At 35.5% G+C, this 18,115-nt stretch overlaps 3 protein-coding genes across 8 annotated transcripts; 2 read left to right on the top strand and 1 right to left on the bottom strand.

Moving 5' to 3' along the window:
* Nucleotides 1-549: 549 nt before the first annotated feature.
* On the top strand, nt 550-6,268 carry LOC106362321 (putative lysine-specific demethylase JMJ16). 4 transcript variants are annotated; one of them, XM_013802199.3, is made up of 11 exons: nt 550-1,163; nt 1,592-1,865; nt 1,945-2,016; nt 2,092-2,169; nt 2,252-2,734; nt 2,825-3,055; nt 3,212-3,373; nt 3,521-5,045; nt 5,124-5,227; nt 5,322-5,519; nt 5,608-6,268. In XM_013802199.3, the coding sequence occupies exons 2-11, from the start codon at nt 1,599-1,601 to the stop codon at nt 5,923-5,925; spliced, it is 3,438 nt and encodes a 1,145-aa protein (XP_013657653.2). In that variant the 5' UTR covers nt 550-1,163; nt 1,592-1,598; the 3' UTR covers nt 5,926-6,268. The 4 variants fall into 4 exon arrangements, with proteins under 4 accessions (XP_013657653.2, XP_013657654.2, XP_013657656.2 ...); XM_013802200.3 differs by having other exon boundaries at nt 765-986; XM_013802202.3 differs by lacking the exon at nt 550-1,163 and adding an exon at nt 1,187-1,254.
* Nucleotides 6,269-6,325: 57 nt separating this feature from the next.
* On the bottom strand, nt 6,326-9,253 carry LOC106362297 (low-specificity L-threonine aldolase 1-like). 3 transcript variants are annotated; one of them, XM_013802170.3, is made up of 10 exons: nt 9,168-9,253; nt 8,994-9,064; nt 8,067-8,519; nt 7,885-7,996; nt 7,390-7,440; nt 7,095-7,299; nt 6,947-7,005; nt 6,775-6,875; nt 6,592-6,658; nt 6,326-6,518 (listed from the first exon to the last, which is right to left on the bottom strand). In XM_013802170.3, the coding sequence occupies exons 3-10, from the start codon at nt 8,507-8,509 to the stop codon at nt 6,447-6,449; spliced, it is 1,110 nt and encodes a 369-aa protein (XP_013657624.1). In that variant the 5' UTR covers nt 8,510-8,519; nt 8,994-9,064; nt 9,168-9,253; the 3' UTR covers nt 6,326-6,446. The 3 variants fall into 3 exon arrangements, with proteins under 3 accessions (XP_013657624.1, XP_022546172.1, XP_013657623.1); XM_022690451.2 differs by having other exon boundaries at nt 6,326-6,514; XM_013802169.3 differs by having other exon boundaries at nt 8,994-9,173.
* A 3,260-nt stretch (nt 9,254-12,513) lies between these two features.
* On the top strand, nt 12,514-14,152 carry LOC106362324 (phosphoenolpyruvate carboxylase kinase 1-like). Its single transcript, XM_013802203.3, has 2 exons — nt 12,514-13,497; nt 13,610-14,152. Exons 1-2 carry the CDS (start codon nt 12,636-12,638, stop codon nt 13,657-13,659), a joined length of 912 nt encoding a protein of 303 aa, XP_013657657.1. The 5' UTR covers nt 12,514-12,635; the 3' UTR covers nt 13,660-14,152.
* The last annotated feature ends 3,963 nt before the right edge of the window (nt 14,153-18,115 follow it).

The raw sequence follows: 18,115 nt of genomic DNA, 5'->3' as shown, positions 1-18,115 counted from the left end.
ATTAATTAAATGCAAATTTTTAAAAATTTAATTGCACTTATTAGATTTTTATTAGTTTTAAATTATGAAAAAAAAATTATAAAAAATTATGAAAATTTAATGTGTTCTATTAAAATGTATGAAAAAATTTAACAGATGAAGTATAAACAAATATTTTTAACCAGAGAAAATATCAACAAAATTTCAAACTCGCGGAGGCGAAACTGTGGCGGAAAAGTGTTAGTTACAGTGGAGATCTGCCGGTTTTTAGAAACTCGCCGGTGGTGGGGTTGATTTAGAAAGACGGAGGCAGTAAGGGTAGTTTTGTCATTTGAGGCCGTCGAGTCCATTGGATTTGCCTGCTTCTTTTGTTTTACTGGACCGAGGCCACATGTTTCGGAAACTGATGGGCTCGTTGAACCCAATGTGACATCATTCGAATTGTATTTACCGAGGCAAATCAAATTTTAATAAACTAAAGTTGTAAATAAAATTATTTTTCTGAACGTGAAGTTGTAAATAATTGGAACTAACATTTTAAAATAGAGAGAAATATCAACAAAATATCAAAATTTGCAAAAACAGACTATTAATTTTGAAAAGTAAAACTTCATTTTTGGATAATCATAAGCCAAGCACTATAATATTTTTCTTATCTAAAAAATCTTCTAGAAAAATCGACTAAAACAATGTGTGGATATCCGGTAATGTCCACCACCCGTGATTAACAAAACCAAATTGTATTAATGAACTTGGCTTTAATGCTTTTTAAAATATTTATATCGTTTTACCCCTTTCAATGGTTATAGACCATAGGTTATATAAACAAATTGCATAGGAAAATGCATCTGCTTGCTTCTGAAGCGTTACTCTTTTACTTATAAGACATCATCACACATCACACATCAAAAAGTTAGGAAAATTTACATATCAAAAGCCCAGCAAGCAAGCCACATGACTCTTTGTTTCCTCTCTGATATGATCTTAAATTGAAAACAAAAAAAAAGGTGATTAATATTTAGTGAAAAAATATCTCTTTGCTTTGTTCATATTGTTTCTTGAGGATTTGAATAGATCATCACAATACACCAAACATGGACCTGTAGATCTAATTCCCAATATACCCTTTTCTTCTTCCTTCATCCTTTGATTTTGTGGCTTTTTTCTCTGGGAATATAGAAAAGGTTTGGTTTCATATTTGGACTTTTATGGCTGTATCTTTGTATTTTTAATGCAAATATTGAAAAGGACATGCGATGTTTCTTCATCAGTTTCGTAATAATCTGGATCTCTGGTCAAGTTTAGTGTTAGATCTGATGAATCTGGATTTTGTTTTGTAAAAAAAAAAATCACTAAAATTGCAAATTGACTTGGGTTCCTCAGATCTATCAAATCTCTTGTTGATTGAGCTCCAGCTGTTTTGACCTCTAATTTAAGAAACCCTAGTTTAAAGTCAGATACTTTGTAAGCATTTTTTTGTTGATGGGTCTTCTTAGATTTTGATTGATTGAGATATTTAGTTTTTTTTTTCTTTCTAATTTCTATATTGGGTTTTGTGATATTCTTGAGAAATGATGAGACTTTCCTAATTGTAATTGTTTGTTGGAAACAGTTAAGTAATGGGGACAGAGCTGATGAGAATCTGTGTGAAGGAAGAAAGTGATGAGTTGCCATCTGTTCCTCCTGGGTTTGAATCATATGCTACTTTCACCTTAAAAAGAGTTGTCCCTGACCCTGGTGCTGCTATGGAAAGTGTTTCTTCTGTATCAAATCAAGGTGAGATGGAGATTGAATCTGATGAAGCCAAAGCTGCTCGGTCTCTACGGCGTAGACCTTGGATTAACTATGATGATGATAGCAATGCCTTGTCTCAAAATCTTGATCAAGTTAGTTCCTTTTTTTTAATCTTTCCTTATGCTTGGTCTTTCTTTGCCTTGTTGTTCTAATGCAATCATGTGGTTGCAGACTTGTGGAGTGAAGCCTTCTCTACCTAAGGGTGTGACCAGAGGATGTGCAGAATGTAATGACTGCCAAAAGGTTAATAATCTCAACTAATACTCACTTCAGAACTAAACTTAAAAGATTCTTACCTCTCTAACGTTATATTCACAGGTAACTGCGAGATGGCAACCAGATGAAGCTCGAAGGCCTGACCTTGAAGATGCCCCTATATTCCACCCTACCGAAGAGGTCTTGTTTCACATTCTATTGCTTCTAACTTTCAACTGCATATTCATATTTGTCTGACATTGAGCTGGAAACATGTTTGTAGGAGTTTGAAGATACTTTGAGCTATATAGCTAAAATAAGACCAAAGGCTGAGAAGTATGGAATCTGCCGCATTGTTCCTCCTCCTTCCTGGAAACCCCCTTGCCCGCTGAAAGAAAAGCAAGTATGGGAAGGTTCTAAATTCACCACACGCGTCCAAAGAGTGGATAAGCTTCAGAACCGAAGCTCTATGAAGAAGGTTTCAAAGCTTTCTAATCAAATGAGAAGGAAGAAGAGGAAGTGCATGAAAATGGGAATGGATCCTGGCTCCGCAAGCCCAGAAATGAGTGAGCTTGAGACGTTTGGGTTCGAACCTGGTCCAGGGTTCACTCTAAAAGACTTCAAAAAGTATGCTGACGAGTTCAAGGCTCAGTACTTTAAAAAGAGTGAAACATCTACGGACAGTGAATGTACATGGGAGCCAGCGGTTGAGGATGTTGAAGGTGAATATTGGCGGATTGTAGATAAAGCTACCGAAGAGATAGAGGTGAAGTTTTTATTCCTTTTTATTTGTGGTTTTGAATTGTCTGTTGTGGCCTCTGTATCTCCTGACTACCGTGTTGATTCTTTAATATAGGTGCTGTATGGTGCTGACCTTGAAACTGGGGTATTTGGTAGTGGTTTTCCCAAGATATCATCTAGTCACGAGGCTGCTTCTTCTTCAGAAGAAAAATATGCAAAATCAGGCTGGAACTTAAATAATTTCTCAAGGCTTCCAGGATCACTTCTTAAGCATGAGGGAAGTGATATCTCTGGTGTTCTTGTACCGTGGTTGTATATTGGGATGTGCTTTTCTTCTTTCTGCTGGGTAAGATTGATCTCTGCTAGTTGCATAATTAAAAGTATTTTCATATTACAATTTTATGACATCGGTGGATGTGTTTTTCATTAAGTTACACCTTATCTTTGTTTTGTTATTTTCCACTACTGACATTTCGTTTTGTTATTGTTTCCCCCAATATAGCATGTTGAAGATCACCACTTGTATTCGATGAATTACATGCACTGGGGTGCACCAAAACTGTGGTACGGTGTTGCGGGGAAGGATGCTGTTAAGCTAGAGGAGGCGATGAGAAAGCATTTGCCTGACCTTTTCGAAGAACAGCCTGATTTGCTTCACAAGCTAGTAAGCCTTAGATCTTTGATGAACTGAATCAAATGGACCTGATGTTTTGTCATCCACTGACTTGTACCTGATTTAAATTCATTTGCCGGACATCATTGTTTCGGTGTGATGTGCATAAAGTTAATCCTCTGATGCTCATTCCTGTAGGTTACACAACTCTCCCCATCAAAACTGAAAACCGCAGGAGTACCTGTGCACCGTTGCGTCCAGCATGCTGGAGAGTTTGTCTTGACTTTCCCTCGGGCATATCATGCTGGATTCAACTGTGGTTTCAACTGTGCCGAAGCTGTGAATGTCGCACCGGTTGACTGGCTGCCTCATGGGCAGATTGCTATAGAGTTATACTGCCAACAGGGTAGAAAAACGTCAATCTCGCATGATAAACTCTTGCTTGGGGCAGCAAGAGAAGTAGTGAAAGCCGACTGGGAGCTTAACTTGCTAAAGAAGAATACAATAGATAACTTGTGGTGGAAAGAGTTTAGTGGAAAGGATGGGATCTTGGCCGCAACACTCAAGGCACGCATTGACATGGAACGAACAAGAAGAGAGGTTCTGTGCAGCTCTTCACTTGCGTTGAAGATGCATAGTAATTTTGATGCTACCAACGAGAGAGAGTGTTGTATATGCTTCTTTGATTTGCACCTGTCCGCTGCTGGTTGCCGTTGTTCCCCGGAGAAGTATTCATGTTTGACTCATGTGAAGCAGTTGTGTTCCTGTCCGTGGGTCGCTAAATATTATCTGTTTCGCTATGATATGGATGAACTGAATGTTCTTCTTGAGGCTGTGGAAGGAAAACTTAGTTCTGTGTATAGATGGGCGCGTCAAGATTTGGGATTGGCTTTAAGTGAACACCTCTCAGGAAGCAAGATGGAGACTAGTGAGGAAGAACCACAAGCAGGTGCACTTTTAGGGAAAGATTTACAGTTAAAAGTAACATCGAGAGAAGATCTAAGTAGAGGGTTAGAAAAGACGTTACTTCTGAAAGTCAAGGAGGAGCAATTAACACCAAGCCACTGTATGAAGCCAGTCAAAGAAGAAGAAAGCATCTCTATGACTGCCGCTAAGTCCACAAGTGGAAAAAAGAGTTCACAGAGTGTACCTGATGATGTGATACTCCTAAGTGATGATGAGCATGACATACCTAGGAAACAAGTTTCTGAGAAAAGAGATGCAGTTTCGTCTGGAAAGCATTTGAAAATACAGGAGAGACCAACCCACGTTTTAGCGTTAGAAGCTCCTAGTAAAACTGCTGCTCCCATGATAGAAAAGCAAGCAAATTCTTTGCCTGATAGACAAATCACTATGCCATTGCCTACTAATGACCAAAGAGCAGTGCAAGGGGATGTTACAAGTTCTGTATCGCATGCTGAAGTTAATGCCGTAGCTGATGGACTTGCTCATAATACCAGCAACCAAGATGGTGTAAACCCTACTAGCTCTAAATCCAAAATCTCTGGAGGTTTGGCTATACAGGAAGTGGTTGATGGGATAAGAAGTACCTCTGGTACACCGTCTTGTTCGCAAAACAATAGTCCGGATAGGATCATCCGCCAAAAGGGTCCACGTATAGCAAAAGTTGTGAGGAGAATCAATTGCAATGTAGAGCCTCTAAACTATGGGTGTGTGCTTTCTGGAAAATCATGGTGCAACCGCCGAGCAATTTTCCCTAAAGGTAACATGTTGTTTATGTAAACATATATGCATTGATGACATTTTGCAATTGCTTAATGTCTATTCATCTTTGGTGCAGGGTTTCGTAGTCGGGTCAAGTACATAAACGTTTTGGATCCGACGAGGATGAGCTTCTACGTTTCAGAGATTCTTGATACTGGACGCAACAGTCCATTGTTCATGGTAAATTAATATCTTTCTTTTCTGAAAAAAAAGTTGCATTGCCTTAGATTATCTTGGTCATTAACAAACTGTGTGGTTATGATCTACTTGTCAGGTTTACTTGGAGGGTGTTCCCAGTGAGGTGTTTGCTCACTTGTCGCCTACAAGATGCTGGGAGATGGTAAGAGATAGAGTAAATCAAGAGATAAGTAAGCAGCACAAAGCTGGTAAGCTAGATCTTCCTCCTCTGCAGCCATCTGGGAGTCCTGACGGTTTTGAAATGTTTGGATACACGTCACCTGCAATCCTACAGGTAATAATACTAAAACCAACTTTGGCAGTTTCTCATCTTCTATGGTTCCTAGAAAAATATAAAGCTTCATTTGTAATGTGATCAACAGGCTATTGAAGCATTAGACGTGAATAGAGTTTGCACAGAGTATTGGGACTCCAGGCCTTACTCGCGGCCACAGGTTCAGTTCCCTGCAAATGCTCTTCTTCTCAGAGAAGCCAACACAAGCATACAATCATCGGATGTGAGAAATCTCCAGAAAGCTCCCAGACAACGTCTATTACCTGCTGGAACGAAGTCTAATCTCAAAGTTCTGCTCAAGAAGGCTAACATGGAGGAACTGAGCTCACTTCAAGAGGTTTTAAGTGAGTCTAACATAGATTTGGTGACCGAACTTGTGAAGGAAGAGATCCAGAAGCGGGGCTGATTTAGTTGGAAGGAGATTGGTTTTAGTGTGTACATACAGAGTTTGATGAGGCTCCCTGCAGGTTCTTTTTTGGACACCCTTACACAGGAAACAGAGAAACATATAACCAAAAAACTCTGTTTGTTCTTCCGTCTCTTGAAACAACAACACAAAGAGGAGAAAGAAAGAAAAGAAGACTTTAAAGGCTCTTGAAACCTTTAGTTTTAGACTTCAGTCACTAGTGGGAACTACAACAAGATTCATGTGTGGATTGGTTTCACATCACACGCTAGTATTGACATCTATTTTGAAAGTCCAAAGTACATTGAATTGAAAGAGATTATCAAAAAATTACTTCAGATAATACCATTTTTCTAATCTCAGCTGTCGTAGCATCTCTAAACCAGAAAAAAAAAATCAATTTTCTTGCAACTGTGAGGATGTTTCATAATAAAATGGAGGAGATCATAGGATGACAATTACATTGACAGATCGAGCGATCCTTATTGTTTACAATTAGAAATAACTTAGACAAACAACATTTAAAAAGAGAGAGCATTTTCGGTTTTGCCGGTTTGGTTTAGGCTTGGTTCCTGAATCATTTGCATTGCTTGCTGCCCCAAAAAAAAAAATCAATGCCTATAAATATCCGTTAGAAGTACAGAGAAATATGATGAATATTCTTACTTGTAAGCAAGACAATGTGTAATGTACGTCACTTATTGTTATCTGGTGGTGTACAACCATTCTGATCCTGAAACCACAATCCAAGTCAATATTTATATATCTAAAACATATAACTTTCCAAAAACTTCTTTATTTGCATATTAAACGTTTAAACAAATCAAATTATGTCCATGTGAGACATACCGAGATGAGTTTCCTGGGAGGACGAGAATGCCACACTCCGTTAGACTCTTGCGCAGTTTCTCAGCAGTAAGTCTTGATCCATCCTCCATATCCATGAATATCTGAATTTTGAGACAAATAATTAATATAATTATTGATAACACAACAAGAGTGTTGACAATGCGCACCGCACCATGTTAGTCTCCACGGCTGCAACGTTTATTCTAATCCCTTTCATTTGATTCAACCCTTCTGCAAATATTTACGTTATTATCTGTTATATATTTCTTGTTGTGGTGAATTCTAATAGTGAATACGGTAAATGAGTGGTACGTACGTACCAGCTAACAACTTTGCCTTCTTGTGGTCAAATTGTAGCTTTGGGAGGTTCTCTTGGATTGCGACCAAAGCGGCTGCACACAAAACGCCTATTTGTCTCATTCCTCCACCTAATGTTTTCCTTAACGTTTTCGCCTTTTCTATGAAAGTATGTGAGCCAACGATTACAGTTCCTACCGGAGCTCCAAGACTTTTAGAGAGACACACCTGAAACATAGTATGTACATGTGTCAGCTAATCTCTCAGTTATCTCTTATGTAAACCTTTCTCAGAGGTTAGAATGAGAGAAGACGGTACCGAAACAGAGTCAGCAGCCTCTACAAGCCTATGGACAGGAACTCCAAGTGCCTACAGAAAGAATATTTCATAACATTTTAGTCTAAAAGAAATGGCAAACCTCATAAATAGCAATTTTTAAGTTTTTTATCAGAGAATAAGCACTAGAAAAGAAAAGTTCTCAAAATAACGTTTATTAATCAATAAAATCACTAAACTACCATACATCCTAAACTCTAACCATAACTCCACTCCACCTACTAAATACTAGGCCTTAAACTATAATCATTAACCCAAGCCTAAATAAAAATAAATAAAAACTATATTTTAAAAAATTAATGCTATTTTAGTGATTTATTTATTTGTGTGCTAATTTTTGAAATTTTTTTTAATTTAGTGCTATCTAAAGATATTTCTCTCATATAATAATTGTGTTTATATGTCACAATCCTAGTTCAAACGTACTATACTGTGGATTGTTGTAAAAAAAGAGATAAAGTAGATGATTGATATTACAATGGAAGCATTAAAGAGGCGAGCTCCATCGATATGAAGCTTTAGTCCATGTCTCTTCGCAATCTGTCCAACTCTATCTGTGTATTCAGCACTCAAACATCTCCCACCAGAGCTGCATCAATGCCTCATAAGAGACTAGTTGATAAAAACATAACTTCTTACTCGTTGTGAGCGACACTTACTTGGCGTGTGTGTTCTCCAAGCAAATCAACCTTGTAGATGGATAAAACGTGCTTCCTTTAGGGTCTCTAATAGCTGCTTCTATAGCCCCCAAGTCCATCGTCCCGTCTTCTTCATTCTTGATTGTCTTGGGATGCACGCCACCGATTGTTGATATCCCTCCATTCTCGTAAACATGGATGTGGCTGTTGTCTCCAAGAATCACCTCGCTGCCTCTCACTTCGCAGTGAACCATAACGCATATCAGATTCCCCATTGTACCAGATGGCACGAAGAGAGCTGCCTCTTTACCCATCATCTTAGCCATCTCCTCTTCGAGATGTCGAGCTGTTGGATCATAGCCAAGTATGTCATCGTCCACCTCAGCACTAGCCATTGCTTCGCGCATAGCATCAGTGGGTCTTGTCACGGTGTCTGATCGTAGATCCACACTTCTTATCACCATCTTAAAAGCCCTAACGTGTTATATAAGGTAGATTAGGAAACGCATGAAAGGATAAACAAATGCCCTAACATGTTATATAAGGCAAAGACTTATTAATTGTTTAAGATTTTTTTCTTAAGAATATGTTTCAACAGTTTTGACTGTCATGATCAGAAGGAAGAAACTTGACATTACACTTTCCAGTAATTGAACGTTTGAACTGGTCTTTGGGGGACAGACTCACAGACCAATGACTCTCCTATTAAAATGTAAAACGTCCGTACGAATCTCACTAATTGCTGCTTTTAAATATTAGAGATTAGGATGAGAAGAATATTAAAATGTCCCCTTCCTTCTTAATATCATAATCTTAAGAAGGAATGTAATGAAAAAAGAAAACCAGTAGTAATAAAAGTTCTTAGAATAATTATTGTGTTGAGCATGAGAATGATGATCATGCAGGCTAAGATTTGAATAATATTTTACATGAGAACCGGTGGAGTACCTGTGTAAATGAAGAAGGATGCTCTTGTTTCTGATTCCAACTTGAGCTTAGTTAAATAAGCTTGATGCGGCCTAACACCAAAATAACACATCACAATAATTAAAACATTTGTAAATAAACTCGTGAACCTAAGGAAAGTTTCAGGTTTGCATGTTAAGAGGAAGGATACTATACAAAAACAGAATCTGTTAGGCCAAAGTTATCATTTGGCTGCCAGGAAAGCCTTTAAGGTTTAGGAACGTTTGGCACTGGGACTTAAAAGAAAACGACGAAGTTGTGTTCCATATGGGAAGCACACGTACATACGTTTCCAAGGCAAAAAGAAATTCACGAGATAGTTGTCGTCTTCTTATTATCCTCGACCGTATCGATGAACCAAAGTTTTATAGTGTTCACTTTCAATTGATCTAAATTCTAGTGTCGTGTCTTATATTTGTCAAAACTTATAGTTGTTAATATAGTGGCTATAATATATTTGTAATGATATGTACGTAACTTTATTCTTATTTTTCAACCGTATGATATATGTGCTTTGTTTCCTTGGCAAACGGAGATAACGTAAATTCTAACTCGAGGATGTCAAGGTTTAGTTAATTTAGAACTTATAACAGATTATAGTGTTCACTTCTTATCTTTTCTAAATTTTTGTTTGGAGTACAAACTGTTTTATGTTTTTGGACAAATGACTAGCTATGATTTAAGGATCTTAATCTAGATAGATTCATATGCAAGGCAGCATGGGTCTAAATCTTCTCCAAAAACATATATATACAGAATATAAAAAGAAAATCAAATTTATGTGTATATTACATATTTATGAACATTAGCCTGTTTAAGAAATTATTTTGCACCATGCACGTATTTACGAAGAAGACATATATGATGCAGAAAAAGACAAATCATGATTTTGTAATGACAATACACATGTAAAATTTATTCTGTTTTCTATATATGTTTCCTTTATATTGTTACGGTCTCAAATCCTCATAATACGATATATATTACGAATTTAAGGAGCAACAATGATCGATGGAACGGATATCAAATATATACAGCGAGTCAGAGACAGCTATAATTGAAGCATCAGGTAAAGCATCTCGTCAACAAATCTTGCTACCATTAGTTGAAAAAATGGAACGTACCACTTGATTAGTAATAAAGACTTACAAGTAGAGAAGACGGAACTCAGATATCTTTCACCCACTAGTCGTCAATACTTTTTCAAGTCTGGAGTAGCTGTAACTACATACCTTCATGTCTCTCTATTTATAGAAATATTGAGCCAGCTCCCACGTTTCACTTCTACTCTCATGGATCATGGCGTCTCCGTCTCTATCGGATTTAATTTTCCAGATTTTATTTTTTTTATTTTTCATTTTTCTTCTCTAAAATAAACTAAAATTATACAATCGTTATAAGCGTGACACCAAATTTTGAGACTTTGTTATATCTTTATTTCATTCATATGGGACTTTCTTCTTCTTTCTTCAATAATTGTGAAAGCATATGTTATACATATATACAATTGTTTTGTAGTGGCCCTACACCAAAGAGAAGAAAAAGTCTGAGTGGAAATTGAACTTTCGATGACGATCGAACTCAGTTAAGCCGGCTGACACTTTTACTGGTCGAACCAATATGACATTTTTCATAAAGAAAACTTTCCAGCAGCAACGAGAGGCGAGAGCTATCTGTAATGATAATAAGTTTGTATATTTCATTTTTGAAGTGGTGCCGCTGCAGTAAACGTTCAACGAACTTTAGAATATGAAATATGAGATTATGCATGGATTGGTGAAACATTAACTCTTCAAATGTTGCATGAAAGTTGGATACGTACTTTTTCTTTTAAAATTGTTTTAGCTTGCAATAAAACATCTCACTCAGCCAGGTAATTTTTAGTTATTAAAATATATATATGGTTGATGAGGCCATGAGGGTTGACCAAGTTTCTTAATAGAATTTTTATCCCACCAATTAATAGTTTGTAGTTTAAAACAAGAACGTTTATGTAACCCGTTTTAAAACCTACCAAAAAAAAAATGTAACCCGTTTTAAAATGGCATTATACTAATGTGAACTCAATAACATGCTATCAGTTGACCGTCCAAAAGATAATTACAACATGCTATTATCATATAACTTACACGGCATGTGTTTCCTTAACACGCTATTTTTTTCTAATAAATTATAGATTATAGATCAAATCTTAGTTTCAAAAAAAAAAAAGATTATAGATCAAATCATTCTGAACAAATGATTTGTAATTTTGAACAAATTATGTGTATATTATATGCTACATAATTTATTTTTAGGAAACGTTTAAATTATACTAAATATAATATAACTAAAATATAGTCAATCTATTACAAACGCAAAAAGAAAACTAAATTAAGCAAACATAAAGCTTAATTAGGAGTTTTCTTGCGCCATGCGTAAATATAAAATATTTAAAAATGTTATATATAAATAAAATTTTCTATTTTTATATTTTACTTTTATTAGTTTAAAAAATAAAACCATAATGTAATTGTTTTTAGTTTGATTTATTCAAGTTTACTTTGACCTTTTAATTTTGCATTATTTAACTTTTGATAAAAATAATTGAAATTTATAAAGTTACTTTATTATATTATTCTTTATTTAATTACCATTTTTAAATATGTCTATTTGTAAATATGTAAATTATTTCTAATAATATATACATTAAATAAAAATAACTTATATACCTTGATAAAATATATTTTAAACTACACTTATTTTAATAATAAAAATATGATTCATATATTGATGTAAAATTTTAATATTCGTAATTATTATTTATATATAAGAACATATTATTTTAATAGATATAGAAAAGTTATTAGGTATCATAAAATCTTACCAAAATAAATATTTACTGAGAAAAAATATTTTTGATATAAAAATTTATTAGTTATTACTATATTATAAAAAATTTCCAAAAATATAAATCCGTATATAGAAAATTATTATTATTATATTTAAGAAATCTTACCAAAAACATAAATCTAAATATAGTAAATTTTACATGTCACAATTAGATTTATGCCATGTCATATTTCTTTTAAGCTATGTCATCATTTTTTTTGTGAAAGTTAATGTAGTGATGACACATATACAAATCACTTCTCAAATATAGTCTAAGGGATTTGGAGTACCAAGATTAATTGCAATCTCGAATACATTATTTATTCTTATATAATTATTTTACATAAACAAAAATTAATGTAATTATGAATCCATGACGATCTATGAAAATTGTATGGATTCTATAAATATAGATACATTTGTTTGTTAAAATCCTTTGAAAATTTTCCAATTCTTCAAAAGTCAATAAATTTTTTAAATCCATAAACTCTTCGTGAATCAGCCTCCTAATAACACCCCCATTGATCAAACCAATGAATAAATGAATATAGACCCCAAAAATAAATAAAATAAAAATCATAATTACTCTCCGACCCAAAGCAAATCCAATATATCCTATGGGCTACTAAAGTTAATGGCATATCCAATATCCAATATCCAATATCCAATGGGACTGGAAAAAAAAACATAAAAGCATCAAATGGAATATACCTTTTAAGAATTTGTCCTATAAAGACAGAGACATCTCACTCAATGGATCCCTCTTTTACTAAACACAACACAACACAACAACAACAAAACTCAAAACATACTATGACTTGCAGCCAAAACAACAACAACAACGACAACAAGTACCAGATCTGCGAAGAGATCGGTCGTGGACGCTTCGGAACCGTCACTCGCGTCTACGCGCCAGCCACCGGTGATTTCTTCGCATGCAAAACCATGGATAAAAGCTCCCTCACCGACGCGCTCGACCGCGCGTGCATCGACACCGAGCCCAAACTCATGGCTCTCTTGTCTTACCACCCGAACATCATCCAAATCCACGACCTCGTCGACACGGACTCCACCCTCTCCATCTACATGGAGCTAGTGGACCCCTCCGTCTCCGTCTACGACCGCCTCGTCTCCTCCGGGACCTTCTCCGAGTCCCAAACGGCGTCGTTCGCGAAACAGATTCTCCAGGGGCTCTCGCATTGCCACCGGTACGGCGTCGTTCACAGGGACATTAAACCGGAGAATATTTTACTTGATCTTAGGAACGATGCGGTGAAGATCTGTGACTTCGGGTCTGGGGCTTGGTTGGGTGAGGGAGAGACCACCGAAGGTGTGGTGGGGACGCCGTATTACGTGGCGCCGGAGGTTCTGATGGGTTGTTCGTACGGAGAGAAGGTTGATCTCTGGAGCGCGGGTGTTGTTTTTTACACGATGCTCGCCGGAGCTCCGCCGTTTTACGGGGAGACGGCGGAGGAGATTTTTGAAGCCGTGCTTAGGGGAAACTTGAGGTTTCCGCCGAGTGTGTTCAGAGGTGTGTCGTCGATGGCTAAAGACTTCTTGAGGAAGTTGATGTGTAAGGATGCTTCTAGAAGACTCTCAGCTGAACAAGCTCTCAGTAAGTTTTAGTCTTGTTCTTTTACCATTCATTAGATCTGTCTATTGATGTTTAGTCGATAAAAGTTTTGTTAAAAGTAAATAATTTTGTAATTTTTAAATAAATTTTGCAGGGCATCCATGGATTCAAAGAGCAGGGGAAGCAGAGGAAAGATTCATCTAGAAAGATTCGGATATATAAGTGAAGAGGGGAGAATAAGTTAATGTAGTATTAATAAGTAATGAGAGTGCTTATCGCTTTTTCTTGGTCTTGGTCTAGGTCTGACAGTAACATGTGTGTGGGAGTGTGTCGGCATGTAAATGGGTGGGTTTGCTTTGTATATTATGCCTACTCACATGGTAAAAGGCTCTTCTGGAAGAACGCATAAAAAAAAGGAGCTAAATAAATAAAAAAGAGGTTGCTGCCAAGTTCCAAGCTGGCTGGCTTCTTCTGAGTGATGTTTGGCAATGAGTTTTTTCTTCTTTCGTTTTGTGAAATGTTGGCTTTTGCTGTTTAAGTCCTTTAGGGTAGTGTAGTGTAGAGGATAACTATCTTTTTCCGCCTTTTAGTGTTTTATTTTCTGCCTTTGAGGTGTGTAAAAGGATGAGAGAAAGCAGAGTTGTACTCTTCTTTTCCTTGCTTTATCAATAAATAAGTTATGTATGCTTTTGCTTTTCTCATTTGATCCAAAACTTGGTACATATGATAATTTATTTGATAATTATCCAGTTTTTGTTTAATTTATTTTAGAGAAATTTTGGAGATGGGTTTAGATTACAACAACACCTAACGAAGACATTTTGATATTATTTCTTATGTTTGTTTTTTTATTGACATGGCAAATTTTCTCTAGATTGTGTAACGTGCTTTAGTAAGAGTCCACCGATTAGTATGTGCCCACTTTTCGTTATCTATCAGCTTTTTTATTAGAAAAACACAAATCTATCAACCTTTTCACTTTTTCACGTCTTTGATTGATGCACCTAGGGTGTACACGCCTGTACGGTAACCAAATAACTCTAGTGTCATATGACTCGTATCTAAAACTACTTTTGTCCTAACATTTGCAACGTTTAGATTAAAAAGATACGTCCAAGTGTTCCTATCATCTCTTTACCTTATTCTTTCTCGGGCTAAAATATATATATATTGGAATCTTAAAATTCAAAACACACAAGGTAAACATGATTTTTGATTTGTGCGAGCATATTATTAAAGCATATTCTTTCAAAGAAATAACCGTAATGAAGATTCCAATCTCCATAAAATATTCCAACCTAAGTATATGCCTTGGATTATACCCATCGGCCATCTCTATTCCTTTTTTCGAAGGGGACTCTAGACATGACTTATCACTTATGAATCTTCCCGTGAGTGGAAAATACTATACAGTTTTTAATTAATTCTTATTTTCTCCTTTATTATGTTCTTTGTTCTCACATTCATGAAATAAATATGAACGTATCAAATTCCACGTTCTATAAGACAAACAACGCACGAAGAAAACTAGTATAACTAATCGAAATTTGGCGGTGCATTGCATGCATATTGCGTGTTACTTCGCATGCCCAATGACATGGTATTATATTAGCATGCAGTATCAAACCAAAACACACTAATTTATAAATCACTAACTCCAATTTAAATAACTAATGGAATAAAGCTCACTTCCGGCGACTGTGGCATTGTCATTGTACACCTTATGTCACGTAAATGCGTGGCATTTTCTAGTTGGAGTTACATATAGTGGAGTCTAGCAATGAACCCACTAAACCGGATTATTTATTTTTGTTAAAGCTTGCGTAAGAAGCGGAATCTTTCGATCACTCTTTTGAATTTTGCATTAATAATGAAACAAAACAAATCAAAAACATATAAAAATAATGAAATAAAACAAAGTTGGAGCTGGAAAGAAAACAAAACTTGATAGAAACTAACGAGGGGAGAAGACAACTCAACACTCTGGTCCTACCCATGTGGTACGGTTAGTTGAGTGGATAGATATCTCATCGATGACGTTTGAGGCGTTATTATGGGTATTGAATGGACCCATAATTTGTGACAACTTGTAATTTAGATACAATATAAATACGACTACCTTGACCGATTACAATAATGGTCTTTTTGGGTAAAATCACAATGGAGTTGATTTAATATTGTTAGACCCAAAGTTAAGAAGTCAATGACTCAATATAATTGAATTAGATATGAAAAAAACGCTAACACATCTCAAGTTAAATAACAGTGGAATATAACATACTACTATCAAATATAGGGAGTACAATTATTAATTAAATGCTTTTAATTCGGTTTGAATGCAAATAAATGAGAATGCGATTAAAGAAGGAGAAATAATTCTGAAAGAAACATGCAAGAAGAGACAATCGAACTTATAATTATTGAAACCAAACCTAACTTCTCTTTAAACCTGTCAGATTCTCATAAGAAACCTAACTGCGACATATTTCGAGAAACAAATATTATCATTAAAGACGAAAATGATAGACGAGTCCCACAAATAATTTTGTACCGTTGTATAATTGTCTTTTGACATCGCGTCAAAGCCAAATGCTTAGAAGCGGGACCCGTAAAGACTGGTGATCAGCAGTTTGACAGATTGAGTCATGTGGTCGGCCGAAGAATCAACTACGTGGTGGTTGATAAGCTATCTTTTTGTAAGAATCTTCTTTTGGATAGTAGCGATTACGTATAATAATACAATTTTTTCTGTCTGTAATTGCTGAGAGATGTTGGTACAATATAATAGCCCCGGAAGTCAGAACTTGAAAAAGCAATCACGTGGTGTATGAATCATCAAGCAGTAACCAATGCACTCAAGAAAAAAAAACCCGAGAAATAACTAACTTGTTTTGTCGGTTTTAACGTGCGTCGCATGATTCATTTGTCTATCAACTAACATAAACAACAACAAAACATATAACAATATTAGATTGTCCAGTAAAAATCGCCGGAGGCTTCGTTGAACAATATTTAACTTTGGGTTTTGTCTAAATGAATTTGGCATCATGTCGTTGCTAAAAGATACACTAAAACCATGATTAACCCATGTTCTTAAGGTAGGGTTCTTAACTGCGGATAAGAACTGTTTCTTAACTTTTAACTAAGAAAAATTAAAAATTGTTTTTAAATAAGATATATAAAAACTGGTTCTTAGCCGAAAAGTGAAAAAAAGCAAAAAAATGTCAAATCATGAGTTAAGAATCCAAAATTAAAAGCTTGGGTTAATCATGCTCTAAGTAATACTATTCTTGCAACCATATTCGGAAAATAGACATTAGTTTTATATTATTTTATCGTCAAAGAGAAAGTGGCTTTTTACTCAACAAGAGAGAAAATAATTTCGTTTGGAAAGTAGAAATTATAAAGTTTATTTGTGAAATAGCCAAAAAAAATTAATTTTGTAGAAAGAAAGTAGAAAGAGATAGGAAAAGAAAAGAGGTGAAAGAGTGTTATTTTAGTTAGGGAGTGAATTTTGGATTTTTTTAGTGTTATAGCATGCAATTTCCCAATTGAATATGCATGTGAAAACTAAGACCACATGAACAAAGTTTCCCATAAGCGTTCATCTGAAGGGAGAATGCTACGATTGTAGTATGGAATGAATGATATCGCATCAGTGGTTATCCTGTAAGACCACGAATTAAATCACGTCCGATGAGTTTAACTTTGGATACTATTAAGCTCACTAAATTACGATTCCCTTCTTTTCTGATTGGAAGGATGGTATACGCAACCAATTAAACCTAAAAGTATTGGATACACTGTATATAATATATCTATATGAGCATATATACAAAACACTGACACTAATCATCTATATATAGAGATAGAGTGGTAATATTATTCAATAAGGACGGAATTGTAATCAAGCTCAGAACAGCTTATCATAGATAAAATAAAAAACGTGTTAATTAAGAAAACGAGATTAGTAGCTGGTCGTGATCTCAAGAATTAAAAGCCTTTGTGCTAGCCATGTTCGTCGCGTTGGTGTTCACGTCAAAAGCTAACATTAATATCGGTTTGTTGTTCATTGTACAGAATCTAAGACATCGTTTAGAACTTCAGACACTGCATTAAAATAAAAACTTTGGTTTACCATCAAATTGAAGCATCTTCTATAGTTTTACAAATACAAAGTGTATATTTTAGTCTTTTCCAAACACAAATATCTCAGTTTCACAGTTTACTTTACAAAAAAAGGCAGATTATATATGTAAAGTTGCGTAGACCAATCATCATTGCTCAAAAAATAAATGTTCTATATATTTCCTATTCCCACAAATAAATACATTTAATTAATACTTTTCAGTTTCCGCAGCTAGCCGCATTGTACCCACCAACCTTCCGACTTGAGGAAGACGAGTCGTCGCTGGAGAATATACTAGACGAATGGAGGAGCTGGATGTAAGTATTACTTCCTTCTTAATCAAAAAATTAGTAGTTGATGTTTTTCAAATTGTTATCTATGATTGTGATTTTTTCTTTTCTGGAGATGACTTTACGAAACTTAAAGCCCTTTGTCACTGATTGATTGTTTTCTGATGTGGCTATTGTTAGTTTTAGTTTTTCAAGTCCCCCGACGAGTTTCCACCAAGACGTGGTGGCTATGGCCTGATAC

This window comes from Brassica napus, chromosome A8, assembly GCF_020379485.1.
Source record: "Brassica napus cultivar Da-Ae chromosome A8, Da-Ae, whole genome shotgun sequence".
Classification (NCBI taxonomy): Eukaryota; Viridiplantae; Streptophyta; class Magnoliopsida; order Brassicales; family Brassicaceae; genus Brassica; species Brassica napus.
The sequence above is the reverse complement of the archived record's forward strand: the minus strand, read 5'-3'. Positions and strand labels throughout refer to the sequence as shown.

What these genes read in the sequence shown, in the direction of transcription:
- LOC106362321 (XM_013802199.3), top strand. Translation starts at nt 1,599, where the DNA reads ATGGGGACAGAGCTGATGAGAATCTGTGTGAAGGAAGAAAGTGATGAG. An exon ending in TATTCCACCCTACCGAAGAG is followed by an intron (nt 2,170 to 2,251) that starts GTCTTGTTTCAC and finishes ACATGTTTGTAG; the next exon opens with GAGTTTGAAGATACTTTGAG. An exon ending in GCAACAGTCCATTGTTCATG is followed by an intron (nt 5,228 to 5,321) that starts GTAAATTAATAT and finishes TCTACTTGTCAG; the next exon opens with GTTTACTTGGAGGGTGTTCC.
- LOC106362297 (XM_013802170.3), bottom strand. Translation starts at nt 8,509, where the DNA reads ATGGTGATAAGAAGTGTGGATCTACGATCAGACACCGTGACAAGACCC. An exon ending in AGGCTGCTGACTCTGTTTCG is followed by an intron (nt 7,300 to 7,389) that starts GTACCGTCTTCT and finishes ACTATGTTTCAG; the next exon opens with GTGTGTCTCTCTAAAAGTCT. An exon ending in CTCCCAGGAAACTCATCTCG is followed by an intron (nt 6,659 to 6,774) that starts GTATGTCTCACA and finishes TTGTGGTTTCAG; the next exon opens with GATCAGAATGGTTGTACACC.
- LOC106362324 (XM_013802203.3), top strand. Translation starts at nt 12,636, where the DNA reads ATGGATCCCTCTTTTACTAAACACAACACAACACAACAACAACAAAAC. An exon ending in CTCAGCTGAACAAGCTCTCA is followed by an intron (nt 13,498 to 13,609) that starts GTAAGTTTTAGT and finishes TAAATTTTGCAG; the next exon opens with GGCATCCATGGATTCAAAGA.